The following is a 16113-nucleotide window of genomic DNA, read 5'->3' as shown; positions in this document are numbered from 1 at the left end:
TTAAAATTGAAATGTTCCGAGTTTCAATGTTTTAAGGGCATGTTCAAACTAACAAAGATGTAACTCTAAGCCTGCTGTTATCAATAATATAGTTAACTAAGGTCATATTCTTTCTGATTAATAAATACATTTGAAAAATTACAGGGCTTGTTAGAAATGTTTAACAATGTAGACCAGAACATTCTAAGGTTGGCACTATTAATTTCAGCTGACAGAAGATTAGATAATACATTAGATTACATTATATTAAATAACTTCCTGTACCAGTCCAATGTTTTTGCATATAGTGGAAAAACAGGCAGGAGTTTCACAAACAATGCAGAATTAGTATCTATAACAAAAAAGAGATGATGCACAACTTAAAGCAAATAGAACTTTTTTGCCAATTATTTATCATACAATTCAATCCTTGCTTGAAGGTTGAAGCAAAGAATATGAAAGACAACTCGTTGATTACAGAGGTAGAGGAATCATCAATTCACATAATTTATGATGCAGAGCATATTCCAATGAAACTTCAATCATAAACATTACCTCCAACACAAGTATATCAACAAAAGCGATTGAAGAAAGCTAATCTAAATGTTGTGAGCTAATCTGCAATGAACAAATCTATTCAAAATAAATTTTAAAATTTCCTCCCACATGGGACTCCATATGACCTCTTGCAAATCCAATAAAGTCATTTGCTGCCAAGAGAAGAACTCAACTTCTCAATCTGTGCACAACAACCAACAAAAAACAATTACCTTTAGATATTTGAAATGCTTGATATTCATACTGTAGATTGCATATAGTCTTTACTCTTTTGTATACCTGGCTGACAAGCATGTCTATTTGCTCTCTGTACATTTGCTTGACATCAGCAAGATCAGCCTTAAGTTCTTCTAACTGCAATCATGCAAATGCTGTGTGTTTAAATCTGAAATACAAATAATGACATTGCATCTCTCTGCTTTCTTTCAAAATAACTTAAATCCATTGAACAAACACTATTGTTAATTACCTGAAATACCTGATTACCATTTTGTTCTCCAAGTTTGGTATTATCACAAGCCAAAAAAAATTAAAATGAACTACACAGTGATTTGTACTCTGCCTCTCATTTGCAAACGTCCTGACTCAATGCAATATTCTATAAAAATTGTGACAGGAGGGTATTCCCCCTGTGGATAGATGTGCACCCCGACACCAGTATGAATTGCCCACCCCTGAAACGGGGCCAGAGACACCTAGGAAGGTCTACTCGTGAACAAGATGCTCTAGAGGTGAACCACAAACTTCCAGGATGTTCTTTGAGCAAAACCCAAACAAGACAACCAATGCCGTTTTCTAAGAAAATCAGCAAGAGAACAGTGGAAAATTTAACCCATATGGCTGCAACCCATCCCTAAAAATATTTTAAATTACAAACCCACCACATAAATAGACACAAAAGAGAGAACCCAAAAGAAACGAGAAAACATATTTTGCAGTATGAACAGACGAATCAGCAGGAAAGAAAAAGATTTAAAAAAGCTAAGTTCTTCCATAGATTCGTCTTTAGTTTATTGGAAGCTTCTCTGAATAACATTTGCAAAGTTAAATGAAATGCTCAACAAACTCAGAAGCAATCAGACTTCGGACATGAGAAAAGCTGCAGTAGATGGCTACTTGGATAGTTTTTAACTTTTCACATTCCCCAGTGTGAAGTCCCATGGATAAAAGTACGCTGTGTGTGTTCAAATGGGACAAGATCAGCTCATTCAAATTCTCAAGAAGCATGAAGTGATGAAACTGGACAAATTACTCCATCCAATTCTGGCTGTGCCGTGCCCCAAAGGATGCTGGGTACGATTCTCATGTGACTTCCCCAATAAGAAGAATTTACCAATTAAAAAGAAAAAAATGCTTAATGCTTAGGCTTATCCTGAAAAATTACAGAAAGTATGTATGTCTTTTTTTTTGCATGAAACGGTATTTGTTAACATCACAGTTTTGTACAGGAACATCTGCTAGAAAGTGTGTGGCCAAGAATTAAAGGATACGGTTACACTAACCTTTTGCTTTTATCTCATATCTGAAGTAGAGGTTGCTTCCTTGTTAAAGGTGTATGGTACTCAATAAAACAACCTTATAATCATTTGTGGCACACCCATTTTAGTGTAAATCTTATGTTTTCCTGAGCATGTACATTACCATCTCATTACCAAATCATTTTTTCTTTTTTTGGAAAATTTAAGTACCTGGTAAACTTTTAAATGTGACCAGTGACACAGAAACGCTACGTCCTCTAGCCCCATGTGAAACACTTTTGACCTAGAACTATGAACCGGTGAGGTCACAAACAGGGGACCTCATCCCCATTTTATCAAAGCTGAGGCTCAAACCCACCAACACATTGGATCAGCAAAGGCACAAGCATGTGATCATAGTGGCCCAACAGGGTTTAGACCTTGGTGGCCACAACACCACCACCACCACTTAACCGACACACTATGTAAGAACCCCATCTCATTACAAAATAATTGCACTGCATTATGAGAATCAATTAAATTTCACTAGTGAGGCATTTTTGCATTTCCTTATAGAAAAATGAGCTAGGGGAGTTATGTTTCAAATAAGTATTCAAATTTGTTCAGATTCAAATTATGATGCTAACAGGCAAGGTCAGAAACTACTGGAAAAATGAATGTTTGAGAAATTAAGAACACCAACTTTTCAGGTCTTCAGCATATACGGAATATGGATTGCAAATATAGATCTCTTTATATGATAATCCGTACACATACATGATATTAGATAGGCCCAAACGAAAATCAAATTAATTTATTACGTATTCTACCAAAATGAGAATATTAATTAGTTTGTTTGTAATTAGAACCTGGGGAAAAGGCCCCATAATGAAGGAAAATGGCCATGGGCAATGTGATTTGTTTAGGTGCAATGTTCCATGACAAACAGAAATGAAATTTCTATAGACATAATAACATGCAAAACATGATTCTGGGGTGAATATACCCAATAAATAAGAGAATAGAATGCTGATGTGATTATAAATGGGTGGACAAAGCCTCTATTGCATGCTAACATCTCTTTGTATGGTGTAAGTTAAGGACATACAGAAAGCCCAATTAGAGTGATCATCCCAAGATTTATTTGCCAAGCCTTACACCAATCAAGGAATCATAACAAAAGATGTCAAGATAGAAAAGTAGCATTACACCGACATGCCCACTTAATGACAGCCTTCCCAATCTAAATGATGATTAGACAAAAATGCTCAAGCCACACATGATCCAGAGATTCTGAACACAGAATTATTATACAATACAGAACACAGGAAATGCTCCATCCACTCCATGGTCTGCAATCTTTGATCCTTGAACGAACCATCCAAGCAAATCTCCAAGATTAATTAATTAATCATCAGGGCCAACCATAAAAGATAAAATAATTCATTAATCTTCCCCAAAAGAACGATTAATTAGTCAGGACCAAATCCATTTCTAAGTCTGCAGTTTAGGCTCTCCAAGATTAGCTGGTTGAAGTTCCTATTATTAATTATCACAAGGCGTCTACCTTAGGCAAGAAATACATCTAGTGGTGTTCACAGCTTTGGGAATTTGCTTGTCTCATTTGGGACAACCTCTGTTTTCTGGATTCTTTAGTCACTTCTAATGAGCATTCTAGATAGATTCGGTTTCATGTTAGCAAGAGCCCACCCCTTCATAACACTTACATTGTAGCTCGTTACTTCCCTATAGCTTTTTCACCTTTTCTAGTGCAATCTAGAGATTTCCCATTACTCTTCTCTTGGTGATGCCATTCTTTTGGCCAAATTCATTTCCAACACTGGACCCTCCTAAACACCCTTACATGATTTTTTAATAAATTATTAAATAGGATCTGTCTGGAGTAGCTCGATCTTGAGTTTGGCTACTCATTGGAGACATTTTAATGACAAAACCTGATTTTTTCTTCTATATTTTGAAATGAAAAAGGATGTTCCAACCAATATTTAACTTGGGAAATGTAAATTTCTGGTTTATAAAATAAACCCTAACTTCTGTAGAAAAATCACAGCAAACCCTAGGGGCGGAACGTTGTTTTAAACCCTCCACAAATAATTTATTTTTATTGCCAAAATGTTGATCAAGCTTTACAAATTCAAAAATAATATTTAATTAGAAGTCTGAAAAGTTGTACAACTGCTGTTAGGAATGTGGAATGTTCCTGAAATTGATATGCTGACCCTTCTTGATGCTGATTCCTTTAACAAATGATGAATTATTATTACTTTAAACATGGAATGGAACAGCTGGCTAGAGATCTCAACAAAAATGCTAATAAAATTCAGATCTGCCCTAGAAGCATCTGCAATACGTCATAAATCAGGAATTTTCTCCTTGCAAGGTTTGCACTTTACTCCAAATTGCTGATTGCTGATAAAAGATTACTATAATAGCACAAACAGCAGCTGATGTAACTATCTCAATGCACAAAATGTCTGATTTTCTTGCTTTAAAGGTGGCACTGAGCTAGGGTTGACTGTAAATGTCATAAACAATTTAGATCCAGCATCTTTGATGCACAATAACTCTCCAAAATTCTATAAACCAATGCAAGAACCCTCAAATGTGATAAGGCAACAAAATAATGATTTTTTCTTGCAAAAACACTGGCGCTACAGTAACTGACTGAAAATATCTTCATATCCTCCCCAAATCAGCACAACCATGATCCCCAGATGGAATCACCCAAGATTGGAAACAAGAGTTTTTGTCCTTGGATACTCTAGATTGAATAAACTGCTCAAATCTGAAAATTGGATGCAAAAGGATAGCTTGAATGATCCCCAAATGAAGATAGGTGACTCCTTGATATACCTTTTTGAATTAAGCTCTTGGGCCCTATATTTCCCTCCAAGTATTTAAAAATACTTTTTAAATTTGAATTTATTTATTTCTTTATATTATTAAGTTCCCCTTAAAATTAGAGATTATTCGGCCCAACTTAAATAATATTATTAATTATCTTAATTCAGAAAAGAAGACGATGACAGCAAGTCACATGGTCTTCATATTTTCAACAAGTTGCCTTGTTTCCTTGACTCCTACAAATTTACTTGCCTCACAATAGGAGTGAGTGTGATGGATTATGTTCTGTGTAAGGTTTTTTATCCATGACTTCTCTATCTCTCCTCAACCCCCAATTGTCTATTATGTTGTTATAAACTTCTCCCTCCACTCTCTCTCCTCTCACTTCCCTCCCCCTATCCAATATACCTTACATTTCTTGTCATCCCAAGATACCTTACAATAGGAGTGAGTGTGATGGATTATGTTCTGTGTAAGGTTTTTTATCCATGACTTCTCTATCTCTCCTCAACCCCCAATTGTCTATTATGTTGTTATAAACTTCTCCCTCCACTCTCTCTCCTCTCACTTCCCTCCCCCTATCCAATATACCTTACATTTCTTGTCATCCCAAGATCCACTTTGATGTTGAAGACAAAATCAACTACATTACCTATCTCCTACTTTATCAGCAAGTGAAACTACCCTTCTCTCTCTATTGTTGCAAACAAGGATGAGTGTGGCTCGTTCCTTTTGAGAGATGGCCCTTGACACTCTTCCTCATACTCTTCCCTACAACTTGCCCCATTCATCTCCATCCACCCACCAATATACCTTATATTTCTCTTCAGCCCAAAATCTACTTTGACATTGGTGATACCAATGACGAATCTACACATCTCTCCCATCTTATTACCAACTACTATTCTCTCTCCACTATTGCAGCTGAGTATGAATGTTTGTCATGTTCCCTCTGAAACACCACCCTTGACACTTTTCCCATGCTGTTTTCCACCCCTTGCCCCCCTACCTTTCTCTTTCCCCCACCAATATACATTACATTTCTCATCATTGCACAATCCCCTTTGATGTTGGACCACCATCACCTACTTTGCCCATCTCTCTCCCACTTTATCACCGACTACCATTCTCTTTCTACAAGTTCAATCAAATATGATTTTTGTCTCATTACCTTGGGAGACAACTCTTGACACTCTTCTCCACCCCTACCCCCTCACTTCCCTTCTTGGCACTTTCGCCGCCCCCTCCCCACACCCTACCTTGATATACTTTACATTTCTCATCATCCCATGATCCATTTTGCTGTTGGAGAAACCATTAACTACTTTGCTCATCTCTCCCACCTTATCACCAACTACCACTCTCTCCATTGTTGCAATTAAATATAAGTGTTTGTCTCATTCCCTTTGGGAGATGACCCTTGACGACAATCCATTATGAAATTGGAGACGCCATTAAATACTTTGCCCATCTCTCACCTTATTATTGATTGTATGGCTCTCTCTACTCTTGCAACCAAATATGAGGTTTTGTCTCATTCCCTTTAGAAGGTGGCCCTTGACACTCTACCCCATACTATTTCCCACCCATTGCTCTTCTCACTTCCCCTATCCCCCCTCACCTCTTACTTCCCTACCTCCAAACTAATATACCTTACATTTTTCATATTCCCATGATCCACTTTGATGTTGAAGACACCATTAACTACATGCCCACCTTCGCACCTCATTTCTCCATTGTTTTAGGAAAGAATGAGTGACATGGTCCCTTTGGGAAACAACTCTTCATGTGTTTCCTATACTAGAACTCTTGCCCCCCACCCTCTTTTCTTACTCAAGCACTACAAATTGCTGGTATGATGAACAACACAAATCTATGGATTGGATGCTTTTGTTTGTCTTCAACCTCAAACCACCATCCATCCAAAGAGCCTATCAATGTCTCCTATGATAAAATGTCCCCTTCCTAAACCAGTTCAGCATGATGAGACCATTAGCCTATTCAGTTGATTCCCATAGGCTAATGAGTGGGTTTAGGGAATCTCGGAGGCCGTATCAAGACCAATTTCATGATCAAATAGTTATGACAAGCGCAACACTTTTTTCTGGAGCCTTTTCGAGTTAATTCTCCCACACTATTTTTACTAAGTCAATTATGGGCACTAACAGAGTCAATTGGCATACTTACTATTTTTAGCACCGTTGGCGGGTTCAGTTTTGATGATCATATCAACTTCTGATATAGCCCAGGGACTTTAAATTAAATAACGATAAGTTATAAGTTTATAAAATTAAATTTAAAGATTTAACTTTATCATTATTTTGATTATCTAATTAGGGACTAAAGGGGGCGGGGCCGATTATAAAGTAAAGTGATATATTTGAAATGTATGTTCCCTTTAATTTAATAAGACTTTGGGGAAATAAAAGGAAATAACTTTAATTAATAAAGTTGCTTGGGAGAAAGGGGTCGACCCTCTTGGAGAGAGTATAAAAGAGACTTGTTAGCTCTCATTTTGGACATGTTGAGTTTGATTTTTGATATTACTTCTGTTTGGAGGAGATTGCCTCTTCATCTTTGGTTTGTGAGGACGAAAACCCTTGCAGGCAGAATTCTCTACGTTGTTGAGAGATACAATCTAGAGAATACTTAGTGATTTCATTCAGAGGTCACATTGGGCATATTGGAGATTATATATCAGACTTTTAATGCTTACTGTCTATCAGATTTGAAGAGAGCACATTTGGAGAAGATTGAGGAGGGTTTATTTCCATTTGCTGGTTATATCTTCTCCCTAGCTGGTCGTACCATTCCCAGACAGCCATACCACTTCTTGAAGGGCCATGTGACGTTTCTAGGGCAGCCGTTGGGGTTTGTAAGAGCTGAAATCTGTGTTTATTGGAGTTCTTTTCTGCTGCTTGACATTTTCAGACCTAGCCGTTCATTTTGGGAGCATTTTGGCACCTCAAGAATGCATATTTTGTGAGCAACTCGAGTTATTTCTTGGCTGCATTTCGTGGGCATGAGGGATTTAGATATGTTATGTCATTTTATGATCTGGGTTGTCATTATATTTGAATAATATTGAAAAAACAGATCAACAATAAAGTCTGGAATTTTCAGCTATGTAATTTATGAGTATTATCTGTTTGTCTTGCATTTGAAGTACTGCAATATTTCCTATTTTTCAGCACTATATTTGCTATTTGAAAACATTGCAAAAACAATCAAAACACATTCCAAAAAACAAAACAAAAAAATCATAGCACAAACAGGGTTGCATACTACATATGATAAAAGAAATGTAAGTTTCTTGACTCTTGATGACTCAAACTCTTTTATGTCCTCTACCATTCTCTTGAAACATTCTAATGCACCCCCCAACATTGACCCATATGACTAGGTTTTTTATGCCCTCTCTCTTTACAACCTTACTGATCATCTTATCATATTTGTCTCCTCTTCCTACTATTGTTTTTTATTATCTAAAAGTGATAACAACACCATTTCTAAGCTAAATCCCAACAAAGCTATCAATTTTGGCAAGTTCCAAAGTTTCAAGCTAAGTTCTTCAAATATGGAGTTGATCCACTTGACTCTTCTTTTGTCAAGCTTTCAATGTGGCTGTATGCTTGAGGTTTCCACAATCATGGCAACAAAACAACATCGAATCCTATGCCTAAATCCAGTGATAGCTTGGACCCAAACAATTACAAGACTATTATGATTGAGCGTTCCTTTGCCAAGCTTTGTGCCACTATTTTGGACATGAAGCTTCCTTAGTATTTAATGACGTAACTTGAGAGCAAGAGAACAAGTACGTTTCAAGAGATATTTCTGAACTATTGATCACATCATCTAAGCTATTATTGAGGAGACTCACTAGTGATCTTCCAAAGTTTCACGTTGTTTTGTCCGCTTTCAAAAGGCTTTCAACTTTGTTTTGAGACACTTTTTCAAAGGTTATGTGACTCTGGCATTTCACACTCCCTCAACACTGCCATAAAGAGACTATGAGATAGCTGGCCAGTTTTGAAATTCCCATGGCCTTCTTTGACTTTGTTAAGAGTACCATTGTGTTGTGACCATTTCACACATCGCCCCATTAGAATAGGGGACCCCCTCTTTTTGCTTTTGTTTTGCTTTCTCTTTGTTTATTCTTCTCTCTGCTTTTTTGGAATTTTGGGTGAGTGGTTATCTGTCTGGGCTAGGGCTAAACCTTAAGGGTTCTTTTTTGGTATCATTCAAGCTGGGTCCAGTCAAATTTTGGAAAATTGTTAAGTGTCTCCCTAAAGAATTGAGATTGTTGGAATGAGGTAAACCTTTCAGGAGAGTCAAATTGGTTAGGTCAGGGGGGTCAAATAGGTCTCAGGTTAGGATTGAATGAAGGTTTTTAGGGCAAAGTCCTGTTTGTTTCCAAGTCTGAGTCAGTTAGGCAAGATCAGTGAAGAAAGTGAGTCTAGTCAGCTAAGTTAAATACAAAATGAAATGGATCAAGAGCCTGAAAGTGTAAAATTCGCTCCTGACCCTTGCTGAGGGTCCAGGGCGAAATTTCTTGTAAACTGGATTTCCTTCACAATTTTGATTAAGTGTTAACATGTTTGAAGAGGAATTTGTGTGTTCTTGCCTGGAGAGGTTTTGATCGATTTTTTGAGAACAAGATGATGCCTGAAGTAGAAAAATCACTCCTGACCCTTGCTGAGGGTCCAGGGCGAACTTCATTCTAAACACAATTCCTTGTTTTGAGAGGACTTGCTAACTGGTTCCTGGCCTTGAAAATGACCTGACTCTACCTTGTGAAGTGGTTTGAGACTTAAATTTTGAGCAGTTTAGCCTAAAAAGGTAATTTCGCTCCTGACCCTTGCTGAGGGTCCAGGGCGAAAAATGTTGTTTAAAGCTTATTTGGCACTAATTTTGGCTAACTTGTTTTGTGCAGGGTCTCCCGGAAGGAAGATTGGATGTCACTTGAGGCAATTAAAGATTTGACAGCATGAAAAATGATGAATTTTGGGCAACAAAGACAAATCGCTCCTGACCCTTACTGAGGGCCCAGGGCGAAATTTTGATTTTTCCTCATTTTGCAGTGAAAAAGGACCAAGTTTTGAACATGAATGGAAAATGAACAACTCCCTCTACCCGCCTGAAAAGGTTTTAACTTGAAATGATGGAGGACTTTGTTGAAAACCCAAATTTTGCTCCTGACCCTTGCTGAGGGTCCAAGGCGAAAAATCCTATTGGAGTCATTTCTGGCCTTGTTTGGTCAAATTGAGATGTCTAAGGCATGATGAACGGTGAAGTGAGCGTGATGAAGCCTCCAAACTTGTTTGAAGATGAAGAGATGAAGGAGTTTTGCCCAGGAAAGGTAATTTCGCTCCTAACCCTTGCTGAGGGTCCAGAGCGAAATACTTTATAAACACATTCTTTGACCTTTCTGGGGCATGAGAACCTATTCATAGCACAATACAAGATCAAATCTTCCTTAGCAAAGAGGTTTCAAGGTGAAAAGTGAAGCATTTTGGTCTAGATGGCAAAGTTCGCTCCTGACCCTCTCTGAAGGCCCAGGGCGAAATTCTCAAAAACACACTTTTCTTGCAAAGTCAAAATGATTTTTATGGTTGGAATGAATGTGAAAAGGTATGTTATACCCATTGAAGATGATTTGGATGGCCAACAAAGAAGCAATCAAGCTAAATAGGGAAAATCGCTCCTGACCCTTGGAGAGGATCCAGGGCAAAAATTCTAAAAACCTACTTTTTCCTCCAAGTTTGAACGAAGTTAAACCTAGGCATGAGTTTGAAATGATGTTTGAGTTGCCTTAGAGTGAGGAAGGATTGTTGAGAATGAAAGTCTTGAAGGCAATTATCAAAATCGCTCCTAACCCTTGGAGAGGGTCCAAAGCGAATTTCCAAGGTTCTCTTTTTTTTTTTGTAGAATTAAGACAAAATCTTGCTATATCTTCCTTGGATAGGAGAAGGATGTGATGTGTTATGCCTTAGAGTTGATTTGAAGTCAAAATAATGAAGGAATATGCTTAAAATTCAAAATTCGCTCCTGACCCTTGGAGAGGGTCCAGGGCGAAAATTATAAAACCAACATGTTTCCTTCAAGATTGTGCTAAGGCAAGGTTGTACTAAGGTAGAAAAGGCCTTCAAAGACATGATGAATGAAAGTTTGCTTCCAAAACTTGATCCTGGGCTAGGAAAGAAAAATCGCTCCCGACCCTTGGAGAGGGGTCCAGGGCGAAAATTTGAAAACCTCTTATTTTACCTTGCAGAAACAAGACAAATTTGGATGGAGTGGATAAGGAAAGACGTTACCTAGTGGTGAATGAAGTTTCAACGAAAAATGATGATGAATTGAGTCTAGATTTGCAAAATCGCTCTTGACCCTTGCTGAGGGTCCAGGGCGAAAAACTTGGAAAGGGGATTTTCGTGCTTAGTTTGGAGGCATAAACATGATCTTGCTTGGTGAAGAAGTTTTTAGATGAGGAAGTGAGGATTTCTAGTCAAAGTTGCAAAAATAGCTCCTGACCCTTGGAGAGGGTCCCAGGGCGAAAAACACCAAAATCACACTTTTTCTCCTAAGATGGATAGAGCTAAGTCTGGAATTCAGTGAGAAAACCTATTTGAGATGCCTTGAAGAGATTTTGAACTTTGAAAAATGTCAATTTTGAGCTAAATTTGGAAAATCGCTCCTGACCCTTGCTGAGGGTCCAGGGCGAAATTCCTCTAAAAGCATTGTTTCCTTCAAAATTTTGATGAAGTGACTTGGTGGTGCAAGGAAATAGATCTTAGAAAGTGCATAGAGAGTTCAACGATTAAGTTAAGGTGGATTATAAGCCTAAAATGAGAAAATCGCTCCTGACCCTTGGAGAGGATCCAGGGCGAAATCCATATTTCCACCTAAATTCCTCATGCAGAATACCAAAATTTGAAATGCAAGACCTTAACTGGATATGAATTTACCCTCCAAGAGATTTTAGAGTCAAGGTATGAAATATTCAAGGCTAAATTTGGAAAATCACTCCTGACCCTTGGAGAGGGTCCAGGGCGAAATCATTAACAAAACTTCATTAAGACCTTGATCAAAAAATTGATATTCTCCAGTTTGCACTAAATCACCAAAATTGCTAAAATTGAGGCATGTGAAAAATCAAATTTAAATTCACATTAATTTAAAAGCATTTTGCATTTAATAAATTAATTTTAAGCCTTGAAATAATCGAAATTTTACCTTGGAGGATTAAAATTAATTTTTTAAAATAAGCACTCAAGGCATTATTTTGCCTTTATTTTGCAAGTCGGCCACCCTTTTTTGGAGATTTTATTTATTTTTTACCCTCTTTTTTGCCAAGTCGGCCTTGAAGGGAGTAGGGTGAGCGCTCTATATAATGGGGATGCTTTGTTCAAGTTTAATCATTCATTCATCCCTTCCTAAGTGCGAAATTGAATAGCAAATTGGAGGAGCGAAATATAGCTTGTTTGGAGCGAATTTCTTCTAAGTGTGGATACTAAGGAGGGTGGAATTTATTCTTTTTGAAGCTAGAGGAGGCGCAATCCATCCAAAGGAGGACTATAATCTAGGCCTTGTCCACCAAAGTCTAGTTTTCTTTCATCATTGTCAAGTCTTTTGAGTACTCAAGAGGAGGTATGGCGAAATTATCCTAATATCCTTGTTTAAGACTTGATTTTGGGGCACTTTTTTTTAAAAAGTCTAAGTGTTGATTAGTTAATTAGGAAATGATAACTCTAGATTTATCCTTTAATGCTCAAGGACTAATTTTGAAAATGTTGTGTAGGTATCAAGATGACGGCTCCAAAGGCAGGAGTATCTACTAGTCGCCCGGCTCTCATCAAAGAAGATCAGAAGAATGACGAATTGGAGACCAGGATCGTGTCCAAATGGAGTAATATCGGAGACACCAACTTAGGAAACTTCAATGTGAAGAAGTTTCGAGAGGTCCCCTACATTGGCAAGCCATCACCTGTTGCGAAGAAGATAATTGAAAGTGGCATCATCTAGGCAGCGGGTATCCCTCCAGCAGTCAGGTGTCATGAGCTGATGATCGAGTGTGCCCGCCACTATGACTCACAATCAAGGACGATCGTATCCAAGGAAGGAAACACTTTAGCTTACCTTTCAGAGGAAGCTATAAGTGAAGCTCTTCATCTTCCAGAGCATAAAGATATGATTTACAAAAGCTTAGAGGGAGCCAGGTCAATCTATGAAGATGATCCCGACACTTGTCTGAATCTCATCAATAAGAATTGGTTGCTCAAAAGTCGGCCTCGCCTGAACCAGATTCCCAATACTCCACATAGGATCGACTTCCAGGAGGAGTACAGAGATTTGATAACTTTGCTCAATCGAGTTACAGGGGCCCCTCAAGCCTTCTACTTCGAAAAGTGGATGTTTTTCTTCATTCAAGTGATAGTCCAAGGAAAAGGAATGCTTCATTGGGCCAGAATTATTAGCAATTGTCTGGATGTGCAGTTGAGAAGGCTAAGACCCACCAAATCATTCCACATGAGCTCATATGTTATGTATGCCTTAATCAAGAGTTTCGAGTATGCAGGGCTACCTCACAAAGGAGTGATCGGAAGAGGACCCAGAGAAATGAGAGTTTGTGACTCTTATGTTCATCTGCATCATCCGCCTAGAAGTAACTACAAGTTAGTCAATGATACCTTCACGATGAACATTAGTAGGATATTGCAAGGTGGGATTCATAATCGACTATCTCTGGATGCACAAGAGCTTGTGAAGAAGTATGGTGCATGGTTCATCCAGTTTCAAAAGTTTACATACATCAGAGTTCAAGGGTGTCCTTCACCTCCCTACATGTTGCCGAGGTATCCGACAGACAAGATAGTGCTACTTGAGGTGACTAGACAGTTGGCAGCTTATGCGAAGGCATCCAGACACAAGCATGGAAATGGAATTCCCGTGCCTATCATACTAGGGAATTCACTTGAAGTGTGTCCTAACACTCAAGCCTCAGAAGATGCAGAGAAGGAATTATCTTTATATTCATTCACATCCTTTGCCTCGCAGGAGAATTTTGATCCTCATGGTTATATGGAGGAGACAAGCGGTAAGAAGTACAAACATGAGTTTCAAGTGGAGGACTTTTGGATGAATCTCCCAAGTGATTTAGAGGTTAAAAGAAAGATGCATTCCAGGCTACCCTTAGATTTCATTAGGAAATGCAAAGTTTATAGAGTAGCTGATCAAGCCCAGGATAATGGTAGACACCTCCAGTCGTCCTATGAGAAAGAAGACAAAGGAGTGAAGATAGATTGGAATGAGCCCGAGGTTTTAGACTTGAGAGCTTTGATGGCCCCTGTTTTATCATGCACTCGCAGATGGGTAGATGTACAGCATCAGAAGTTGAAGGAGCAGAATGTATCAATGACTTTTACTTTGGAGGCAAGATCCGAAGAAGGAGAAGCAAGCGTAAGTGAGAACACTTCTCATCCTAGAGGTGCAAAGAGGAAAGAAAGACCTAAGAAAAGAGAACCTTCCAAGAAGAAGCAAGAAGCCAATCATGGTCACCCATCAAGCACATCTCCTCGACATGAAAAGAGGACAAGCCAAGGGGAAGGTCAGGGGAAGATGGTACCTAAAGTTGATGAATCTATGGAATCCATGGTGCAAAATGATAAGCCAAAGAAGGGACAAACGCCTCAACATTCCTCAAGTCAATCTCCCCAAGTTGATGCTAGTGAGCTACATGAAGAGAAGAATGACAATGAAGTGACATCTCCTTTCCGAGAGGATGGACCACCACTTAAAGAAATACAAGTAAGAGAAACAAGATCCGCCATTCCAGATTGGTTAAAGGAGAGACTAACAAGGGTAGTTGTGGTTGAAGAGGAAGAAGATGTATTTGATTTAGAAAGCCTTATAGGAAGTTCTCAAGAAGTGATGTAAAAGAAGAAGGCCGCAAAGATGTCCAAGGTAATAAGGGATGAGACAGGATCCAGGAAATTGCAGATAGCTACACCAGTAGTGGACAAGTATGAAGGTGAGATTCTTGCAGATGAGTATGACTTAGAAACATTTGAGCTTGGTCCACTTACCACCGAACAAGCAATGGAAGAGGCAACCGATTCATTTGAAGCACTTAAGGACAAACTTAAAAAAGAAATGGAGAAGAATAAGAGGCTTGAGAGAGAGGTTGGTGCTTGGAGAGGCTATTTTAGTCATCTCAATCAGCCCTTGAGACGTCAGGATCCAGCAGTATCTCCTTTACAAGCACTTCCTCTTGAATCAGTTGGCGAAGAAGAAAGGGTCAAGAGCTTGGTTCAGCTTATGAGCTCTTGGATTGATAAATCCCACACGGTAGCCGTTGAATTTGCAACAAGAATGATGAAGACAGTTCATCGAGCTATCCAGGTCCTTGAGGTCATCCATAATCTAATGATAACTGTAGCCGCTTTCACTCACACTGGAGATGTCATCATTCCTGTTCTACAAGTAATAAGGCAAACACCAAGACGGATCCTGGCACAAGAAAAGATAATGGATGGAGGAACTCATAACCTCCTACAGTGGTCAGCTCTGCTCCAGATGAAAGAGGTCCTTTTTGAAGACATCAACACCAAATGCAGTCAAGTTGAAGGTGTCATCCATCCAATTCAAGATAGGGTGTTTGAAGTATTGTGTACCATTCTTGGCAAGCGGATTGAGATTGAGACAAATGTGGACATCCAAGAGTTGGAGGAGAGAGTCAAGGTCATCTTTTGCAAGGAGGAGAACGTCATCACAGATGAGCAACGAGATCTGATGTTCACTACCATGTTCTTGATTGAGAAGATCAAAGAACTCGAACCTGGATGGGAGGCAGCTCTTCTCACTGCTTTTGATCAAGTCCTTCACTTGGAAGAACGAATGAAGAATCTTCCTGAGATTCCCATTGCTGAGATTGAGGGAATTGTGTCTAGATTCGTTGGATATGCTAAAAAAGAGCATAGGAAAGGGAACAAAATTCTAGATGAAAAGTTGTTATAGGATGATGTGGCAACTTAATTCCTATTGGTCTATGTTTCCTCGATTTTTGTGCCAATTAAATATTTGGCTATGCATTTAATAATGTTCATCTAAATGGGGACCTTTTTGTAACAAACCCTAATTAGGGTTTAGGTGTCAAAATCTCAACCATTGATCTTCTTTCGATCTGGGCCATTCATTGTATTTGAGGATGCTATATATACCCTCACTCATTTTCATTTTGATAATAGTTAGAAGTTAG

The 16113-nt window shown here is 38.5% G+C and overlaps 1 protein-coding gene across 2 annotated transcripts in view; it reads right to left on the bottom strand.

Moving 5' to 3' along the window:
* Nucleotides 1-359: 359 nt before the first annotated feature.
* LOC131064197 (golgin candidate 5) overlaps nucleotides 360-16113 on the bottom strand; it is a 98761-nt gene continuing 83007 nt past the window's right edge. For both annotated transcript variants that reach the window (XM_057998249.2, XM_057998250.2), the window contains exons 19-20: nucleotides 817-891; nucleotides 360-718 (exon numbers count right to left, since the gene is read on the bottom strand). In XM_057998249.2, the coding sequence (XP_057854232.2) occupies nucleotides 683-718; nucleotides 817-891 (111 nt within the window). In that variant the 3' untranslated portion in view covers nucleotides 360-682. The remainder of the gene's footprint in view (nucleotides 719-816; nucleotides 892-16113) is intronic.

Source organism: Cryptomeria japonica, chromosome 6 (assembly GCF_030272615.1).
Source record: "Cryptomeria japonica chromosome 6, Sugi_1.0, whole genome shotgun sequence".
Classification (NCBI taxonomy): Eukaryota; Viridiplantae; Streptophyta; class Pinopsida; order Cupressales; family Cupressaceae; genus Cryptomeria; species Cryptomeria japonica.
The sequence above is the reverse complement of the archived record's forward strand: the minus strand, read 5'-3'. Positions and strand labels throughout refer to the sequence as shown.